Genomic DNA, 16059 nt, shown 5'->3' with positions numbered 1-16059 from the left:
ACCAACGGTTATGAAGTTCTGCCCAGAGCAGGGTTTGCAGGTTGTTCGCTGAGGCCTCCGGGCTCCCTGAGGCTCTTCTCGTAACGGACCATTTCCTATCTTGCTAGTGGCTTTATGGATGGGCTCCCCTTGCCTAAGGGTGTCCACCTGCCACTGGGGCTCCCTGTCACCTCCACACAGCACCTGGGGCTCTTCAGCAAAGTCTGAGGAGGGACAGGTACGTTTGTGTGGGCACAACCAGAGGAAGGAAGGGAGCTCTAAGACCAGGAAGAGAGATCATTTCCCCCCGAGTGGCTTGCTGGCAGCCAGGGCTAAAGGGTCCCTGGGGTTCTGTTCCCAGAAAGGAGGCAGACCAGTGCCTTCCACATTGGGTGGACTCACATAGGGTCTTCTGTTGGGGGACAAGGAAGGATGCAGCAGCCTGTCCCCAACTTCCCAGTCCAGGCAGGAGCCTACAGTGCATTGTGAGAGAGCCCACTCCAGGCCCCCAGGGTTCCCCTCAGGAGGGGAGGGGTGTGCCTGGATTCCTCCCACAGGCCCCCACCCTCCGCCCTGTGACTGGTACCCCAGGTGGGGTGGGGAGTTGCCCACATGGATAGAGAACTGGGCAAGACTGGCTGATCTCAAGCAGATGGGCCACATGGTCCATCCTCAGCTCTGGAAAGGCAGAGGGCTTCCAGAGGACTTTGCTGCTGGGGACTACACCGGAGACGTGTAGTAGGGAGCGCTGCTGTGGCTTTAATGGAGGCAAGTCTGTGACAGAGAATAAATACTTGGGGACAGCAGGGACTTGGAGGGGCATCTCCACAGACTTCTCCCCCAGCCCACACTGGGCCCCAATGTGCACACAGGCCAATGGGATCCCACAGTCCCTCTGGAAGCCAGGCCCAGTCCAAAGTGGCTGACCCCACAGGCTAAGAGCTGACCTCAGGGCTCTTCATACACCAAAGTTCATCTTGAGCCAGACTCCGTCTGCCCATCACTGTTGCCCAAGCACAAACTCCAGGTGGCTGGAGGGGTCCCTTACACCCTTTGATGAGGCTGAGGGGGTATTGTGCAGCCCCCACATCAGAGGAGCCTTGGCAAGGACCCAGTGGCCGGATCCATAGCGATGCCAGGTGCCTCCCACTTGGAGGGCCCAAAACCAGCTCCCTGGTGAGCTCAACTCTCCCCACCACTGGGCCCCGGCCAGGACCCCTGCCTTCTGCCATGTCCTCATCCCTGAGTCCTGGCTTCCCACCCACACCTCCACCCCGGCAGAGGGTGCTGACTTGGGGGCCTGCTTCTCTGTGGGACCCGTGTCCTCAGCAGTGAAATGACACATTCAGAGCCCCCCAAGTTCCCCCAGCTCCCTTCGGAAACTCTGGGGACCCTGCCCCTCAGCCAGCAGGGCCGAGTGTGGCTAGTGCAGTCTGCAACGGGCAGGCATGGTCATCCTCCGCATGTGGGCCAGCACCACATGGGCCCTCATATGTCGGCACCCAGCTCTGCGCACTGCTTGTCAGAGATGTGGGAGGCCAGGGAGTCTATGATGTCAAGCAGCAGCTGCTGACTCAGGGAGCGCAGCGTGGGCAGCTTGGAGACCTGTGGAGACACCCAAAAGGCCAAAACAGGCTGGAACCGGATTCTCATGACGGCCCAGGTAGGCTGCGGAGTTTTCTGGGGGCTCCACCAGCTCAAGGAGCAGGCTGGCTCTGAGGATAGGGCGAGGCGTGGCCAGTGGGTGGGTGGCTCTGTTTGTTATCCCCAGGGCCCACTGCTGCAGAAGATGGCCAGATTGCAAGCACCCCCCACAACCTGGCCATCCTTCCAAGGGGGAGTGGGTCCTGAAGACGAGCATGGGCAGCGAGCACTGGGCAGGAGGGCCCTGACCTTGGTGAACTGGTGCACGATGATGTGCAGGCAGTGCCGCTTCATGTCCAGCGCCTGCGTCTTGTCAGCTGCCTCCAGGATCTGGAACAGCAGGTTTCCTGAGGTGCCGCCCCAGCTCTCACCAACCCACCCAGGTGCCAGGAGGCCCGCGGGCACCAGGCGAGCTACCTGCAGCACATTCTGCACCGTCACGTTCATCTCCAGGTTCTGCTTGCAGTACGCCTGCAGCCGGTTATTGTAGAAGCCGTAGTAGTAGGGGGCCGCGAACAGGTAGCTGGGGGCTGGTTAAGGAGCTGCCACTCAAAGAAGCCCACGCTCCTGCTGCCCTGCCCTCCTCCCCAGGCCGGTGCGACTGGACCCCCTGCTCACAGGGGACGGAGAAAACCTGAGACCCTGGCTGCCTCCTCTGCTTGCTCAAACCAGGGGGACCCACCCCATATGAGGGACAGGCATGGGGTCCATGGGGAGTCAGGGACCAGGGCGGCAATCCAGGTGGGACAGATTTGCTCTCTACATGGATTCTGAACGACTTAGGGGTCAAAGGCCCCATTCAAGATCCAGCGAAAACCACAGGACTCTCTCCCCAGGAAAATACCCACAAGCACATTTGCAGAACAGTCCCAGCCTCACAGAGGCCTGCAGGACCTCTCACACCCCACATTCAGACCCCACTGAAGTGACGTGACCAGGGATCCCCCAGGAGTCCCTCACCCAGCACACACAGCAACGACTGACCCCTTCCTCTGGGCAGTCGCGAGGGTCAAGAACCCACCCATCCGTCCTGGCTACAAACCCCAGCGTGCTGACCAACCACCTGCTGCAGGGGACCCTGGGAGAGCACTGGCACCAGGAAACCCTCAGGAAACCGCCCAGCCAGGACCAGCCAGCTGGGTCCCAAAGCCGCCCACGGTGGGCACTGGGACCACCAGTGGTGACCCAGGAGCAGCCTTGGAGGCACGGATGCAGCGAGTCCTCGGGCGGCATGTTGACCTCGCCATAGTAGATGTAACGCAGCATGGACTCGAAGGCCTGCCTGCTGGGCACCATCTCCCCGATGGAGATGTTCACCTGCCCATCCTCAGGCATGAAGGAGCGGAACATGGCCTCAAAGTAGCTGCAGACAGAGGGCAGCAGAGACCAGGCTCTCAGTGGATGCAACCAGCACCAGGGCCCGCCCTGCCCAGCAGCATTACCCCCACCCACCTGGAGCGGGCAGCCAGGATGGCCTTGTGGGCCGGCCGTGGGTGCCCATCCAGCAGCAGCGTGATGTCACAAAACTCCGCACCGGCCCCCTCCAGGTATGCCTTCATGTCCTGGATCAGAGACGTTCCTGGGGGGAGGCAGAAGGACCTGAGCAGGCACCTCCCACTTCCCACCAGACCCTGAGCCAGAGGCCAGCTTCTGACTCGGGACCCCACAGGCACCACCTCCTGCACATTTGTCCGTGTTGCCGCCCTGAATGAACCTCCCCCAGGCCAGAGGCCTCAGTCTGGCCCTTGAGGCACAGCCAGGCCCTGTTCTCTTCTCCCCTCGGCCCTAAACATGGCCCCCCACAGTCTGATCTTTTCCCAAACTCAGCCCACTGAGCCCTCCTGGGCCTGGCATGCCCTATGCGCCCACCATGTGTCACCTGGAGCCAGTGACCAGGGGTAGCACAGGCCCCAGGGAGAGTCAAGGGATGAAGGAATCTATGATGTCCCTTCCCTGGCTGAGCGGGGACACAGAGGCACTGGGAGCGTCTGAAGTCTGCAGGCTGTGCTCTCCCCTCGCTAGGCCCCAGACAGGGTGGGCCTGAAAGAGCTCAGCGTCTAATCACCACGACCCTGAGCAGTTGCTCACTTCAGAAGCCCTCAGCCCTGCCATCCCAGTCAGAGCAGAGAGGTGCCTGTGGCCACGTCCAGGAGCAGACTCAGGAGAGTCCCCACCCTTGGGCACACCGCCTGCTGTGGAAAGCCCGGTGCATCGGATTTCTTGCTTTGACTGAGTCTGAACTGCCTCCCTGTCTGCCCCTGCCCCTGCACCCGGTGGGGAGCGCTCTGCGGTCCCCCCACATCCAGCCCCTCCCTGAGGGCCTGGCTGGTGCTTCCATGGTTCCCAAGTCTCCACCCCAGAAAGACGGTGCCCTGCCCAGCCACCCTCAGGGAAGGGGACTGGGGCTCCTACCGATGTCCACGGGCTGATCCGAGGGGCTGCGGGGGGGCGGCTGCTGCTTCCGACGCACGATCTCCACAATCAGTGGGGACGAGAGGCGCTCGAACTCCTTCATCATGATCACCTGGTTGAAGTGGGACTCCTTCACCACGAAGTTCAAGCAGTGCTCCTGGGACAGACAGGCCGGGGCAGGCAGGTGGGGTCAGGCCTCGGCCCGGGACAAGGCAACAGGCTGGGCAAGGGGCTTGCAGCGGTGGGCAGGGTGGGCTGCCGTGCCACCCCTGCCCCGCACCTTGAGCTGGCCCAGCTGCAGCCTGGCGGCGCTCTCACACACAACCAGCACGTTCTGCAGGTCGACGGAGGCCTCAATGTACTGCCGGCACAGCTGCTCCAGGCGGCACAGCTGGAAGCTGAGTGCCAACTTGTACACGTCCATGATGAGCAGCACGTCCTCCACGTGCCCTGCACCAAGAGCTCCCTCAGCCTGGGAAGTGTGGGGTGAGGGACCAGAGGACAGGGCAGGGAGGATAGGGCCCTGGGCTCCCTCCATGGATGAGGATGGGTTGGGGCTGTCAGGCCAGAATAAGGCCTTGGGGGTCCCAAGGAGCGGCTTAGCCACATGCGGGTGGTCAGGAGTGGCTGCAACCTCTGAGCCTCAGACTGCCCACCTGCTAGGCAGGGCTGCCCACGCCCCACCAAATTCCCGCTCCATCCCCCGCCAGGCAGACCTTTCCGAGGGTATTTGATCTTGTCAGTGTAGAGGAACTGCATGAGCACCTCAAAGGGCCGGGCCTCGGCCTCGCGGATGGCCACGCGCAGCAGGGGCGGCCGGGCCCCACCCACAGCTGCACCAGGGGCCTCCCTGGGAGCTGGGGCTGCCTCCTCTTCCAGCTTCTGTGGCGAGAGGAAGGGGAGTTCAAGGGCACCCCATGGATGCGAGGTGGGGTGAGGTGGGGTGGTGTGGGGTGGGGCAGACACCTCACCTGGGCCAGCCGCTCCCGTGCCTGCACGATCTTCCTGCGGAGCCAGCGGCTCCGTGCTGTGACAATGGCCACATGGCCCTGCACACACTCCTCCTTCTGTGGTAAGAACGATGCCTTGGTGGAGGGCACAGGACCCTCACCCAAGGGGGCCAAGGCCCAGCCAGCCAGGGCGGGGCCCCAGGGCTCCAGGCACCAGTGGGTGGCCAGCCGTGCCTCTGGGTGCAAAGCTCCCACTCGGCAGCTCGCAGGCAGGGCCGGACATGGGCAGGGCACCCACCTCACCCAGCACGAACTCCACGTCGCAGAACTGGCGGCTCTCCCACAGCCGCCCATAGTCTTCATGCAGCGTGCACTTGGGGTAACAGGAGAACTGCAGGAGGAGACCCGTGTTGCCGAGGGAAGCCACTGTCGGCCGGCTCTGCCCCCTGCACCCTCCAGGGCACAGATGCTCGAGGCTGCCATGCTGAGCCCAGCTCAGCCTCCGCTGGCTCTGCTGTGAGCCCCCACGCCCCCCTGCACTGAGGCTTCTCAGACTGCCCTCAGCCTAGAGGCCCCATCCCAGCTGCCAGATTCCTCAGAAAGGCCACTGTCCCACCGGGCGCAGCCCCAGCTCTGGCTGCTCTGGGACAAGCCCCACCCCACCCACTGGGCTGTAGTTTCTGTCCCCGGGGCCATGCAGCCTGGCTGGCCCCACTGCAGAGTCAGCTGTGAGGTAGCGCCTCCCCTGCAGGCTGGGAGCCCCACCTGGAACCTGTACATCTCCCCGCTGCGGATGTTGTTGTCCACAGTGCCCCCGAAGATATACATGGCATCCGAGATCACAGCAGCTGCGTGGAAGAGCCTTCCGCTGGGCAGCTGGGTGGAGAGCAGGACAAGTCAGGAGGTGAGGGGGGGTGGGGGGGTCTCCAGCAGCAGGGCTGGCTGAGGCCTGGAGCTGGCCAGGCTGTGGACAAGGATGTGGCACCAATGGCCTTGAAGGAGAGGCCAGAGAGCAGGCCCCCAGGTGCAGCACAGGGTGGGAGGCGGGGCCTGTATGGGTGGTGGACAGGACGGGCCTCTATGGGCCCACAGAGTGGACAGAGCAGGTGCCTGGTTTCGCATGCTGCACCAACGTGGCCCAGCCAGCAGGGCATGGGTTCCTGGCCCTTGCCTCACTCGCTGTATGACCCCGACAAGTACTTCTATGAGCCTCAGTTCCCCTTCTGTGAGAGGAGCTGATCACAGGTCCAGCTTCAGGCTGTGATGGAGCAGTAACGAGGGTACCAGCCCTCACCTCTGAGGCCGGCGGGGCGGGCTGCTTGGCTGTGGTGGTGCCAAAGTCCAAGCCGAACACATCTCGGGACTTCTTGAAGGCACCCCGCTCCTCGGAGGCCAGGGCGGGCACCTCCTCGGAAGTAGACGCTCGCTCTGGCACCTCAGCCCCGCCGACCTGGCGAGGAGAGATATGCAGGGGTGGGACCAGTCAACAAGGGTGGGGCAGGCACCAAAGACCTCCTGCCATCCCTGCCTGGGTGCTGTGGGGACAAGTGTGGGAGGGGGAAGAGCCACAGCACGAGAGCACTTGCAGCCAGGCTGGGAGGGGAACCAGCATCAAGGCAGGCAGCCGGGTGCAGACATCATGGGAAGTGGAATGCTAAACGCTCGCAGGCTGCAAGGTGGAGAACAGGCCAGAGGGGCCCCCAGCCCAGGGTCAGGCCAGGGCAGGCGTCCAGGGCCGAGGGCCCGGGAATCCTGGCCTGCCTCCTGCTGCTGTCTGAAGCCCTGGGAGCCCTCTGAGGCTGTAAGGAGCTGGGGAGGAGGTGGGCTCTGCCCGCTGTCTTTGGCCTGGCAGCACTCACCTCGCTGTCCGAGCTGGGCTGGACAACCTCCCAGGTCTGGAAGTCCACGTCATAGCAGTGCAGCTCATTGGGCAGCGTGTTGTCGGCTGCGCCTCCAAACACGTAGAGGTGGCGGTCAAAGGCTACCATAGTGTGCCCGTAGCGCCGCTGAGGAGGCGGCGGGGAGCCCCGGAGCAGGTGCTCAGTGGGGATCCGTGTCCACCTGGGGGCACAGGACAGTGAGCCAGGGCCGGGGCGTGGCTCCTGCTCCCCCCAGCCTCCACCTGGGCTCGGAGGTCCCCTCCCCAGTGGCCCCTGGGGAGACCAATCTGGGCCAAGGGAGGGCCTGCAGCACGTGTGCCCAGCATCATACCCCCCACTTTGCCCTGGCAGCAGCTCTCCTGGCTCTACGCAGCCCACCACGGGGTCCTGCCCGAGCCCGCTCCTGTCTCTCCAGCCATGGAGCAGGCAGCAGTGGCAAGGCAGGAGGGGTGGCATCGGACCACTCTCTGGGGCATGTCCACCACCCGAACGTGTGGGATGATCCCCAAAGCCAAGTCCCCACCCCAGGAGGTGCTGGGACCCCACCCCCCGATGCCACTCCTGCAGTGCTCTCCACCTCCAAGGGCTTCCCGGCACCTCCCAGCAAATCCTCTCTTTGCTAAGTCAGCCCAAGAACCCACCCAGATCCTGGCCAGGCAGAGCCATGCCATCTGGCTCCATGCTGACCCCCGTGCCCCGCACATGCTGGGCTCACGAGGTGCCTGTGCATTGCCACTGCCACAGGGAGGTGGCCTGCAGTCCGCGGGAGCTTGCGAGAACACCTCCAGATGCAGGTGTGGGTGCCGACCGTGGGCCCCACCACCAGGGCACTCACGTCTTATCCTTGAATTCAAACTGGAAGAGGTTGTTGGTTATCTTGGCTCCGCTCTGCCCCGAGAACACAAACATCTTGTCCCGGCACACAGCCACGGGGAAGTTGCAGCAGGATGGCGGGATCTCACCACTCTGGGCCACCTGGCATGGGGAGGATGGCTCAGCCGGGGCGTCCCTGGACCAGCCCACCCGGCCGCGGCCCACACTGCTCAAGTGGGACTACTTGAATTCTTGAAACTTCCATGAAAGAAGGTTCACAGATTAATTTTGCAAAACAGCTTAAAGCACCACCTTGCCCACCTAAATGGGCCCAATTTAGAACAGCTGAGGCCAAAATCCTCATTACAGGGGAAAGAAACCCCAAGGAGAAAGACAGTGGTGCAGTCAGTCAGATCACCCAGAAACAGCAGCCAGCAGGACACCTTGTTGCGTTCAAATAAGGGTGGATTATACCCACACTGCATCAGCCCCTGGGACGCCCTGCCAACCGAGGCAGGGCCCTCAGTCACTGGATAACTGCCGCTGGAACTGGTCATGGGGCTGGGGTGGGAGGTCAGTGGGTACAGCCAGACCAAGGTCAAGGCTGGGCTTTGGCAAGGGGCAGAAAGTTACCTCCGTGTCGGCCCATGCACCCCCAGGGCCTCCCTGCACCTTCACCTCCCCAGCCCCACCTCAGACCCCCCGCACCCCTCACCTCCCTGCCTCCCCTCCCCCACCCCCCTGCACCCCTTACCTCCCTGGGCCCACCCCAGCCCCCCAAGCCCTCACCTCCCTGCCTCCCCCGCCCCACCCCAGCACCCACACCCCTCACCTCCTCCCAGCACGTGAGTTCCCGGTCCTGGAGGCCAATGGTCCACATGTCATTCAACCTGCATTAGAACAGAGGGATCAGGATTGCCACAGCTGGGGCTGGCTGTCAGGGTGCACCTGGGCCTGGCCAGGAGGGATGGCTCCAGGGAAGAACACATCTTGTGGGACTCTGCCCAGGGGACTACAGAGCAGCCATGAGGTGGGGGCTTCTATTGAGGGGAGCTGGATGGAATCCCTGCAGTGCCAGAGCCCCAGCCAGCCAGACAGGAATGAGTGGCCTCATTCACGACATCTGGGGCAGTGTGGGAGGCTCAGCCACTCCCTCGGCTGACCCCCGGGGTTAGGAGAGGACCTCAGAGAGGCGACGCTCCCAGAAACCACCATCAACACCACACCAGCTGGAGTTTCTGTAATGCTGACATTTTGGGGAATGAGCACACGCTACTTTTGTAATCAGAAAAATAGAGCGAAGCCAATTTTCTACAATAAGCAGGAAAATGCCTGTGCCGCAGGCAAGAACCCTGTGTGGCCCTCCTCGGGGTCGGGGACCAGGCTGAGCCCTGCCGCTGCCACCCACCTGCCCACTCAGCCCTCAGGGTCACTCACTGTGGGCCAAGTATTCCCACCCGAGCAATTCAAGGGTCCACTTCCCCCACCCTGGCTCTGATGACACCCGGCTATGGCCCCACTGCTGCGGGGACCAGCACACCCTCAAGATATCTGTCAGGCTTGCCACCTCCTCAGACGCCACAGGAGGCGCCTCAGGGTGCTGGTCCTGCTGACCCCTGTGGGGGTCGGGCAGGGCTCCGCTCAGTACCCATTACCCTCTTCCTGCCACCCCGTCCACACACTCTCCCTCCTGAGAAACCCCCAGCCTGAGCCCTCCCACACCAGGAAGGCCCACTCTGTGCCTCAGTACACTCACGGGGCGCTCAGAGGTGGGGTGCACAGGCAGGCCACCACCTACCTGGCATTGCCGTCATAGCCAGCAAAGATCCACAGCTTGTCACTGTATACCGTGGCGCCATGGGCTGACCTAGCAACTGGCAACCTGGAGTGTGAAGAGGGGGTGGGGAGTGAGACCGCCCAGCATAGACCCAGCCTCACAGCCCCACGAAGCCAGTGCAGGGGCCACAGCCCTGCAGATCCCACCAGGGCTCCAGGGCTGTCATGCCCACATCTGCTGACACTGCGGCTCTGGGGACTCCAGCCGGGGCACTGGGAATAAGCAGCAGCACCAGAGGCTGAGCTCACGAGGCACAGGGCAGCTGGATGAGGAATTCATACATCCACAGGGCACAGAGCCCGCTCCCAGCTACCACCAAAGTATCAAAGGGGGTGCGCGCAATACAGCCCCAGTGAAGCGCCCATCAGCAAGACGCCCAAGTCCCTTCTACCTCCTAAAGGAGGGCATCAGAGAGCTCGGGGGAGGCCATGGATGGGAGCAGCGGAAGTTAGCACCAACACCCAGCTCCCCGCCACTGTGTACCCCCAAGGCCTCTGAGCCTCGGGCTCTTCACCCCTAACGCTACAGGGGCCAGATCCCAGGCCTGCTGCCACCCAGGACCCAGAGTAGGGGCCATCAGGACAACCCCAAAAGTTTCAGCAAAGTCTCTCACCGGCCTTCAATTTTCCACTCCGTCCACTGGCCAGTTGCAAACTTGTATTCAAAGAGGTCATTTTTATTCTTCAAGTTAGAATTGGAATAAATGTCCCCTGTGTAGCCCCCTGGGTAAAGAGAGTGAAAAACTGTCACACCCAAAGGCAGCATTTCAGAGTCTTCAAACCTCAGGAGGTGGGGCAGAATCTGGCCCATTTAAAATGTTTTCCAGGACTCCCCCTCCAAACTTTGGGGAGCACCTCCTGCACGCCTCCCTCTGTGCTAGGCTCTGGGGACACAGGGAAGAGCAGAACCCCATTCCCTGCTCCCGGTGGAGGGTGAGGGTGGGGGAGCTACCTTCCGGCCCAGTCACAGAGCAGACAGTTCCAATCCCAGGAGATCAGAACTGTTAGGGAAAGGGGCCCACAGGAGAGGCCCCGACCCAGCACAAGAACTCCGAGGACTCTGGCAGCAGAAGCTGAGGGCGGGCAGCACGCCCAAGGCTGGTGGGCAGGGCCGCGGAGCTGTGGGCCGGACGTGAGAGGCGCTCACCAAAGACGAACATGCTGCTCCCGTGGACGACGGCCGAGTGGTGGTAGCGTGGGGCCGGTGGGGTCCCGGTGGTGAAGGCCCTGGGGGTGCAGGGGAGTGAGGTCAGCAGGAGCCAGCTGTGTGGTCCACGCCACATGGGCAGCCCCTGCCACTCCCACACTTCCTGTTAATTTTGCATTTTGAAGGTAATAATTGTTTCATTATAGAAACATTAAAAAAAATTGCCAATAAGGAAAAAACAAAAACCACCCTAAAACTTTGTATAATCCCTTTGCCGGAAACCACTGCTCACACCTTGAGGTCTCCCCCTACATCTCTGCTATGCATATTTATGCCTCTGAGTAATTTTTGTTAATGGAATCATGTGGTGGGTATTTTGTAATCTGCGTTTTCAGCTGACCTGTAGAATGTGACTAGGTCTTCATGCTACTCTAGAATCATCTATACCCACATTCTCGCAGCTGCACTGTATTCCACAGTATGTATTCTGCAACATATTTTATTTATTGAATTCAAAGCCTAGTTATACAGCTTTCCTGGGGCTGCTCCTTTTCAGAGTTTTACACTTAAGAATTTTTAACAAAGAATTGTAAAGCCTTCAGAGGGACCCTGCAAATTAATCTGTAACTGTGCGCCATATTTTAAAGTCAAGTGCAAGAGAAACAATGTATCAATTTCTGCAGCAATCCCAGCTCCACCCGGGTCTCCTGGGCAGAGGGTGGGCACCCTGGAGTGATGTTGCCCAGGTGTGCCAGGTTCAGCAGCTGTGAGTCCTGGGCCTGGACGTCCTCCTCCATCAAAGGGGGCGGTGAGACCCCACCCCAGAGGGCTGCTGGGGACCAGAGGGTGGCGCGCAGAGCTCCTGCATAGAGCGTAGCACTCGAGTGGCTCAGCGGGTCTGTGCTCCTGCACCAGCAGATGGCAGAGCTCAGGAGGAGGTCCAGCATCTCCTCATCCGAGGATCCACTTCTCCCCCTCGGCTATAAGCTGTTCCCCAGCAGGGGCAGGTGGGCACAAATATGCAGTGCTCAGAGAGGGCAGGTGTCTTGCCCAAGGCCACACAGTTGGGGAAGGCCATCTGTGGGAGGAAAGCCAAGACCCACTGGCTGAGGATGGGCCCCACAGGGCAGGAAGGAGGGCAGCACCCTGCAGCAACAGAGTTGATCCTGGAAGGACCCACCCACCGATAGCCCCCATGTTGACTCCCACACCAGCCCCTGGCCCAAGAGACAGGCCTGGTGACTGAAGGGCTCTCTTGAGGCAGAATTTTAGGACCTGCAACTGGATCAAACAGATCCCCTTAATTAACAGGATTCAGAACAATCAATCTCAGTCTTGGACTAGAAAAGAAACCCAGGAGAGAGGGAAACACTAAGGGCAGCTACGGGCATGACATCCCTGAGGCGCTGTCATGCTTCTTGAAGCTTCTCTCTAGCTTTCCATGATGAGCACGACTCCACAGGCAATGAGGGCCCAGCACAGTGCTACCATGTCCTAGGAGAAAGAGAGGGGACCTGGAGCTCGGGAGGCCACCCACCTGCACCAGGAGCAGTCCTTCACGTCAAAACGCAGGAGGTCGTTGAGCATCGTCTTCCTGAAAGACAGCCAGGGAGAAGTGGCTTCAGTCCCCACCTGCTCTGGAGGGCGTTGCCCAGCCAGACCCAGGAGATGGACACTGCAGCCCAGGGGGCGGGGCGGGGCTGTTTTGAGGGACTTCGCCAGGTCCAGGCAACCAGCTGATGCCTGAGGGACCAGAGAGGTGACCACAAAGGAAGCTCCCTGGCTGGTGCAGGCACTTAGGCTGCTACAAAGGTGGGACCAGCCTGCCTGGGGTCAGGGCCAAAGCAGGATCCCAGCCACCCAGTGACTGACTTGAGGGCTCACAGCTCCCCCAAGGCTCCAGAATCCTCACTTGCAGTCCCACTCACATGTCTCAGTGCCCTCTCCGAGGCGAGGCAGCGCCACCATGCAGATGCACGCCCACATCTCAGGGGAGGCCTGCTCCCTTCTCTCTGATCTTCCTGCCACCTCGTTATCACAAAGCTAGCATAACAACTACTTTAAAGATACAATATTTGGAAAACAAATCCACCAGCAATCGCACCATCTAAGAAGACCTGCATGTTCCCTTGTCAGTCAGAGGGAAGAAGGGCATCAACCCAGCAGGAGCCCGGCACCCCCTGCACGCGACGCCAGGCCAGGCCTGCACCGGGTGCCCTCTGCCCTGCCTTGCTATGTCTGCACCAGGTAACCGTGCTCTCCACCTCCATTTACAGAGCCAGCCTGGGTGATCAAAAGGAAGCAGGGGTGTGACCCCAAGTCCAGCCCCCTCCCATTTGTCCTTCCTGCTTCCGGCTGAAGGAGGCCATCTTTCTTTCTACCTACTCAGTCTTTACAAAGTTGCAACTAGAGTGAGACAAATTTCTATCCTGTTTCTTAGTCTCACATTGTAGCAAACTCTACCTGCTACAGAACACTCCCGGGGATGTTCCCACCCACTGCCCTGGGCTGCACACCAGGCCTGTTCTAGTTTGGTGGATTGCAGTAAACATCTGTAGGCAAATGCCTCTCCCTTATTTCATTCCTTCGTGTGACAAACATTTATTGAATTCTCTGGGTGCTGGCATATAGGTCCCGCCCTGGCGGAGAAGACAGATAATAAACATCTGTGTGCTCTGGGGACGAACGGAGCCTGTAAGAGGTGCAGAAGGGGAGGGGAGGGCCGCCAGTCGGTCCAGTTGGTCCAGGTGGTCGGGGAAGGCCTCACTCAGGGGATTCAGAAGAGGGGCAGGAAGGGTGGGAAGGAGGGAACAGTCAGTGCAAGGGCCTGAAGAGGAGGATGCTTGGTCCAATCAGAACACAGCAAGGCAGCGGTGTGGCCCGGTGCAGTGTGGGATGAGGGCAGAGGAGCAGTGGGGACACAGAGACTGCCAAGAGGGCTTGGGCTTTTACTCAGAGGCAGGTGGAGAGACATCTCAGGGTTACGAGCCGAGGAGGAACATGCTCCAACTCGCATTTTCAACTAGCTGCTCCTAGGGAAAGAGACCGAGGGGGAGACAGGCTGGAAGCCACAGGCCATGCCCAAAGAGATCGTTCTGCCCAGTCTGCAGGTCCTCATGGGGCCCTGTGTACCCCACCAGCCCCAAGTCAGCTCCCCCAGGGAGTCCTGCAGGACCAAGGCTGGAGCAGCAATCAGAAGCCAGCTCTTCCTGGGCTTCAGGCCAGGTCGTGTGGTTGAGAGGCAGGGATAGGACTCGGAGGCAGGATCGGTCATGTGCAAGCACTGCACCCTCAGCACAAGGAAACCTCTGTCCTGAGCCCCTCATGGCCTTGTGCTCACTGACCCTTGGAAAAGCAGGCATGTGGCCACCCCCATATACAGAGGAGGAGACCAGGGTGCAGTTCATGCCATCAAGCTGCCTTCCCTGAACCCTGTCTATCCAGAAGACCAAGCTTCAGCACCACATCCAGCAGGCCTGCAATCCTCCCCGAGCCTTGCTGGGCACCCCTGGCCTTTTCTGGGCACATCAACAAAGAATGAGGGAGAGGAGTCCTGCCCAGACTCCAGACCCAGTGCTGTTCTGCACACTCTCACCTCCAGGCCGTTGACCACACTGATCCCTCAGCTTGGCACACTCTTCCTCTTTGCCTGGCTCACTCCCACTCATCTTCCAGGTCATCAACCCCTCCAGGAAAGCTTGTCTGACCAGACAAGACCCCTCTCTCCTGGTCCAGAACAAGCATGCCTGCTGTGCCTGCACCCAGGACTTGACATGGCCCAGCCCACCCTAAGACAGCTCTTTCGCTCTGGGTGAGTCCAGCTCCTGGGGGATGGGTCACAGAGAAACATGCCAGGAGAAGGAAGTGGCTACAGAAACCAAGGGGTCATCTTGGCCATTACCTTTCACCAAAGAAAACCAGCCACAACTGAATTGGGAACAATTCATGGCATGGAGGTGTGCCCACCAACAGAAGATTGGATCATTGCCAGGAAAGTTATTTGCCAGGAATTTATAGCAACGTGGGAAAACTCTTACAAAAAGTGAAAAACATGGTAAATAAATAAAACTGTGTCCTCCATCAGCTCTCGGCTGCCATGTGAGCATGTGGATGGGCCCAGAGAGAAGTGCAGGGAAGGGAGTGCACCTGGCAGGGGTGGCAGCCAGGGCAGCTGTTTTTCTTTCAAGGCTGTGTCCACTCACTCAGAACCAGCGGGACGCTTCTGTCTCCTGGGCATGTGATACCCACTCGGTGCTGTGCTAAGGGCCTGAGTGTGGGGAACCTCACGGATGGGGAAACAGGCTGAGTGCTTAGCTAACATCTGGAAAGATAGCAGCAGAGCTAAAGAGACCCAGTCTGAAGCACCGTGCTTCTCCCTCCCTGGTCCAAACACCGCGATGTTCAGACTCACTCACCCATTGTCTCCACCAAATACATAGATGGCATCTTTATAGGCCACCACTGTGTGCTTGCTGCGCCTGGAAAGAAAGGAGGGGTGGGCGGCAGTGAGGCCAGGACCTTCTTGGGGGCACCCAAGGAATGAGACTAAGCACCGGGGCTGCCACAGAAGCGAGACAATATCTCTCAACTGTCAAGATTGACAGAGACCCCTAAATTCCACCAGTACCCAAAGGACCCTGCATGTGGGGAGCCCTGACACTGCCCTGGGATGCTCTGGACTCCGCACCACACTGCAGAGCACCTGGGACCCCAGCTCGAGACCCAAAAACACAACTTAACTCTAGTACCCTGCCCCGGGCCACCCCACTCCGAGACTCCCTCAGAACCCCCACCCTGCCCTGGACACCGTCCTGGACACCACCACTCCCCCCGCCCTTTACCAGATCCCGTTCTGGGGCATCACGCCCCAGCTTCGCCCCTGGACCCCGCCATGGGACCCCCTCAGACAAGCCCCTCGCCCCCAAGGTCCCCTAAAGCCCCCCGTACCGGGCCCCCACGAACTCGTCGCAGGGCGGGAGGCGCCGCCAGCGATGCACTGTCTCGAAGGGCCCAAAGTTGAGCGTCAGGTACTCGACACTGTCCGAGCAGCTATGGTCAAAGTCCACGCTCGGGGCTACTTTGGACCGCGCGCCGCCTGCCAGGGCCCCGGCCCCGATCGGGCCCCCCGAGCCGCCCGGCCCAGCCATCTCGGGTCCACGCCCGATCGGCCACCGGGTCCGCGGGACGTACGGCCACCGCCCCGGGGCGCCCCGAAGGACTACATTTCCCGGCAAGCCTCGTGCCGATGGCGCAGCACTTCCGGTCCGCGCCCCACTGTAGCCGGCCCACACTTCCCAGCAATCCTAGCGCTCCTCGTAACGCCGCGGATCTGGGCGGTGCCTGCGTCTGGACTGTGTGGCTGGCGCGTAACTTTCTGGGAAGCGTTTCCCGTTAAGTA

General features: G+C 60.8%; 1 protein-coding gene across 2 annotated transcripts; it reads right to left on the bottom strand.

The window, feature by feature from the left end:
- Positions 1-718: 718 nt before the first annotated feature.
- LZTR1 (leucine zipper like post translational regulator 1) lies at positions 719-16054 on the bottom strand. Of its 2 annotated transcripts, none has more exons than XM_014868045.3 (21): positions 15609-16054; positions 15077-15139; positions 12199-12255; positions 10662-10741; positions 10129-10237; positions 9477-9560; positions 8511-8568; positions 7701-7840; positions 6845-7046; positions 6280-6435; positions 5751-5861; positions 5284-5376; positions 5007-5102; positions 4752-4917; positions 4316-4485; positions 4036-4147; positions 3076-3202; positions 2837-2986; positions 2041-2146; positions 1873-1953; positions 719-1584 (listed from the first exon to the last, which is right to left on the bottom strand). In XM_014868045.3, the coding sequence occupies exons 1-21, from the start codon at positions 15806-15808 to the stop codon at positions 1468-1470; spliced, it is 2478 nt and encodes an 825-aa protein (XP_014723531.1). In that variant the 5' UTR covers positions 15809-16054; the 3' UTR covers positions 719-1467. The 2 variants fall into 2 exon arrangements, with proteins under 2 accessions (XP_014723531.1, XP_014723530.1); XM_014868044.3 differs by having other exon boundaries at positions 4036-4192; positions 15609-16052.
- Positions 16055-16059: the final 5 nt, after the last annotated feature.

This window comes from Equus asinus, chromosome 8 (assembly GCF_041296235.1).
Source record: "Equus asinus isolate D_3611 breed Donkey chromosome 8, EquAss-T2T_v2, whole genome shotgun sequence".
Lineage (NCBI taxonomy): Eukaryota > Metazoa > Chordata > Mammalia > Perissodactyla > Equidae > Equus > Equus asinus.
Note: the sequence above shows the minus strand (reverse complement) of the source record. Positions and strands in the feature narration are given on the sequence as shown.

Excerpts from the sequence above, each read along its gene's own strand:
- LZTR1 (XM_014868044.3), bottom strand. The coding sequence starts at position 15,808 with ATGGCTGGGCCGGGCGGCTCGGGGGGCCCGATCGGGGCCGGGGCCCTG. Across the intron at positions 5,103-5,283 it reads TGGAGTTCGTGCTGGGTGAG|AAGGAGGAGTGTGTGCAGGG; the intron begins GTGGGTGCCCTG and ends TTCTTACCACAG. Across the intron at positions 2,987-3,075 it reads ATCCTGGCTGCCCGCTCCAG|CTACTTTGAGGCCATGTTCC; the intron begins GTGGGTGGGGGT and ends CTCTGTCTGCAG.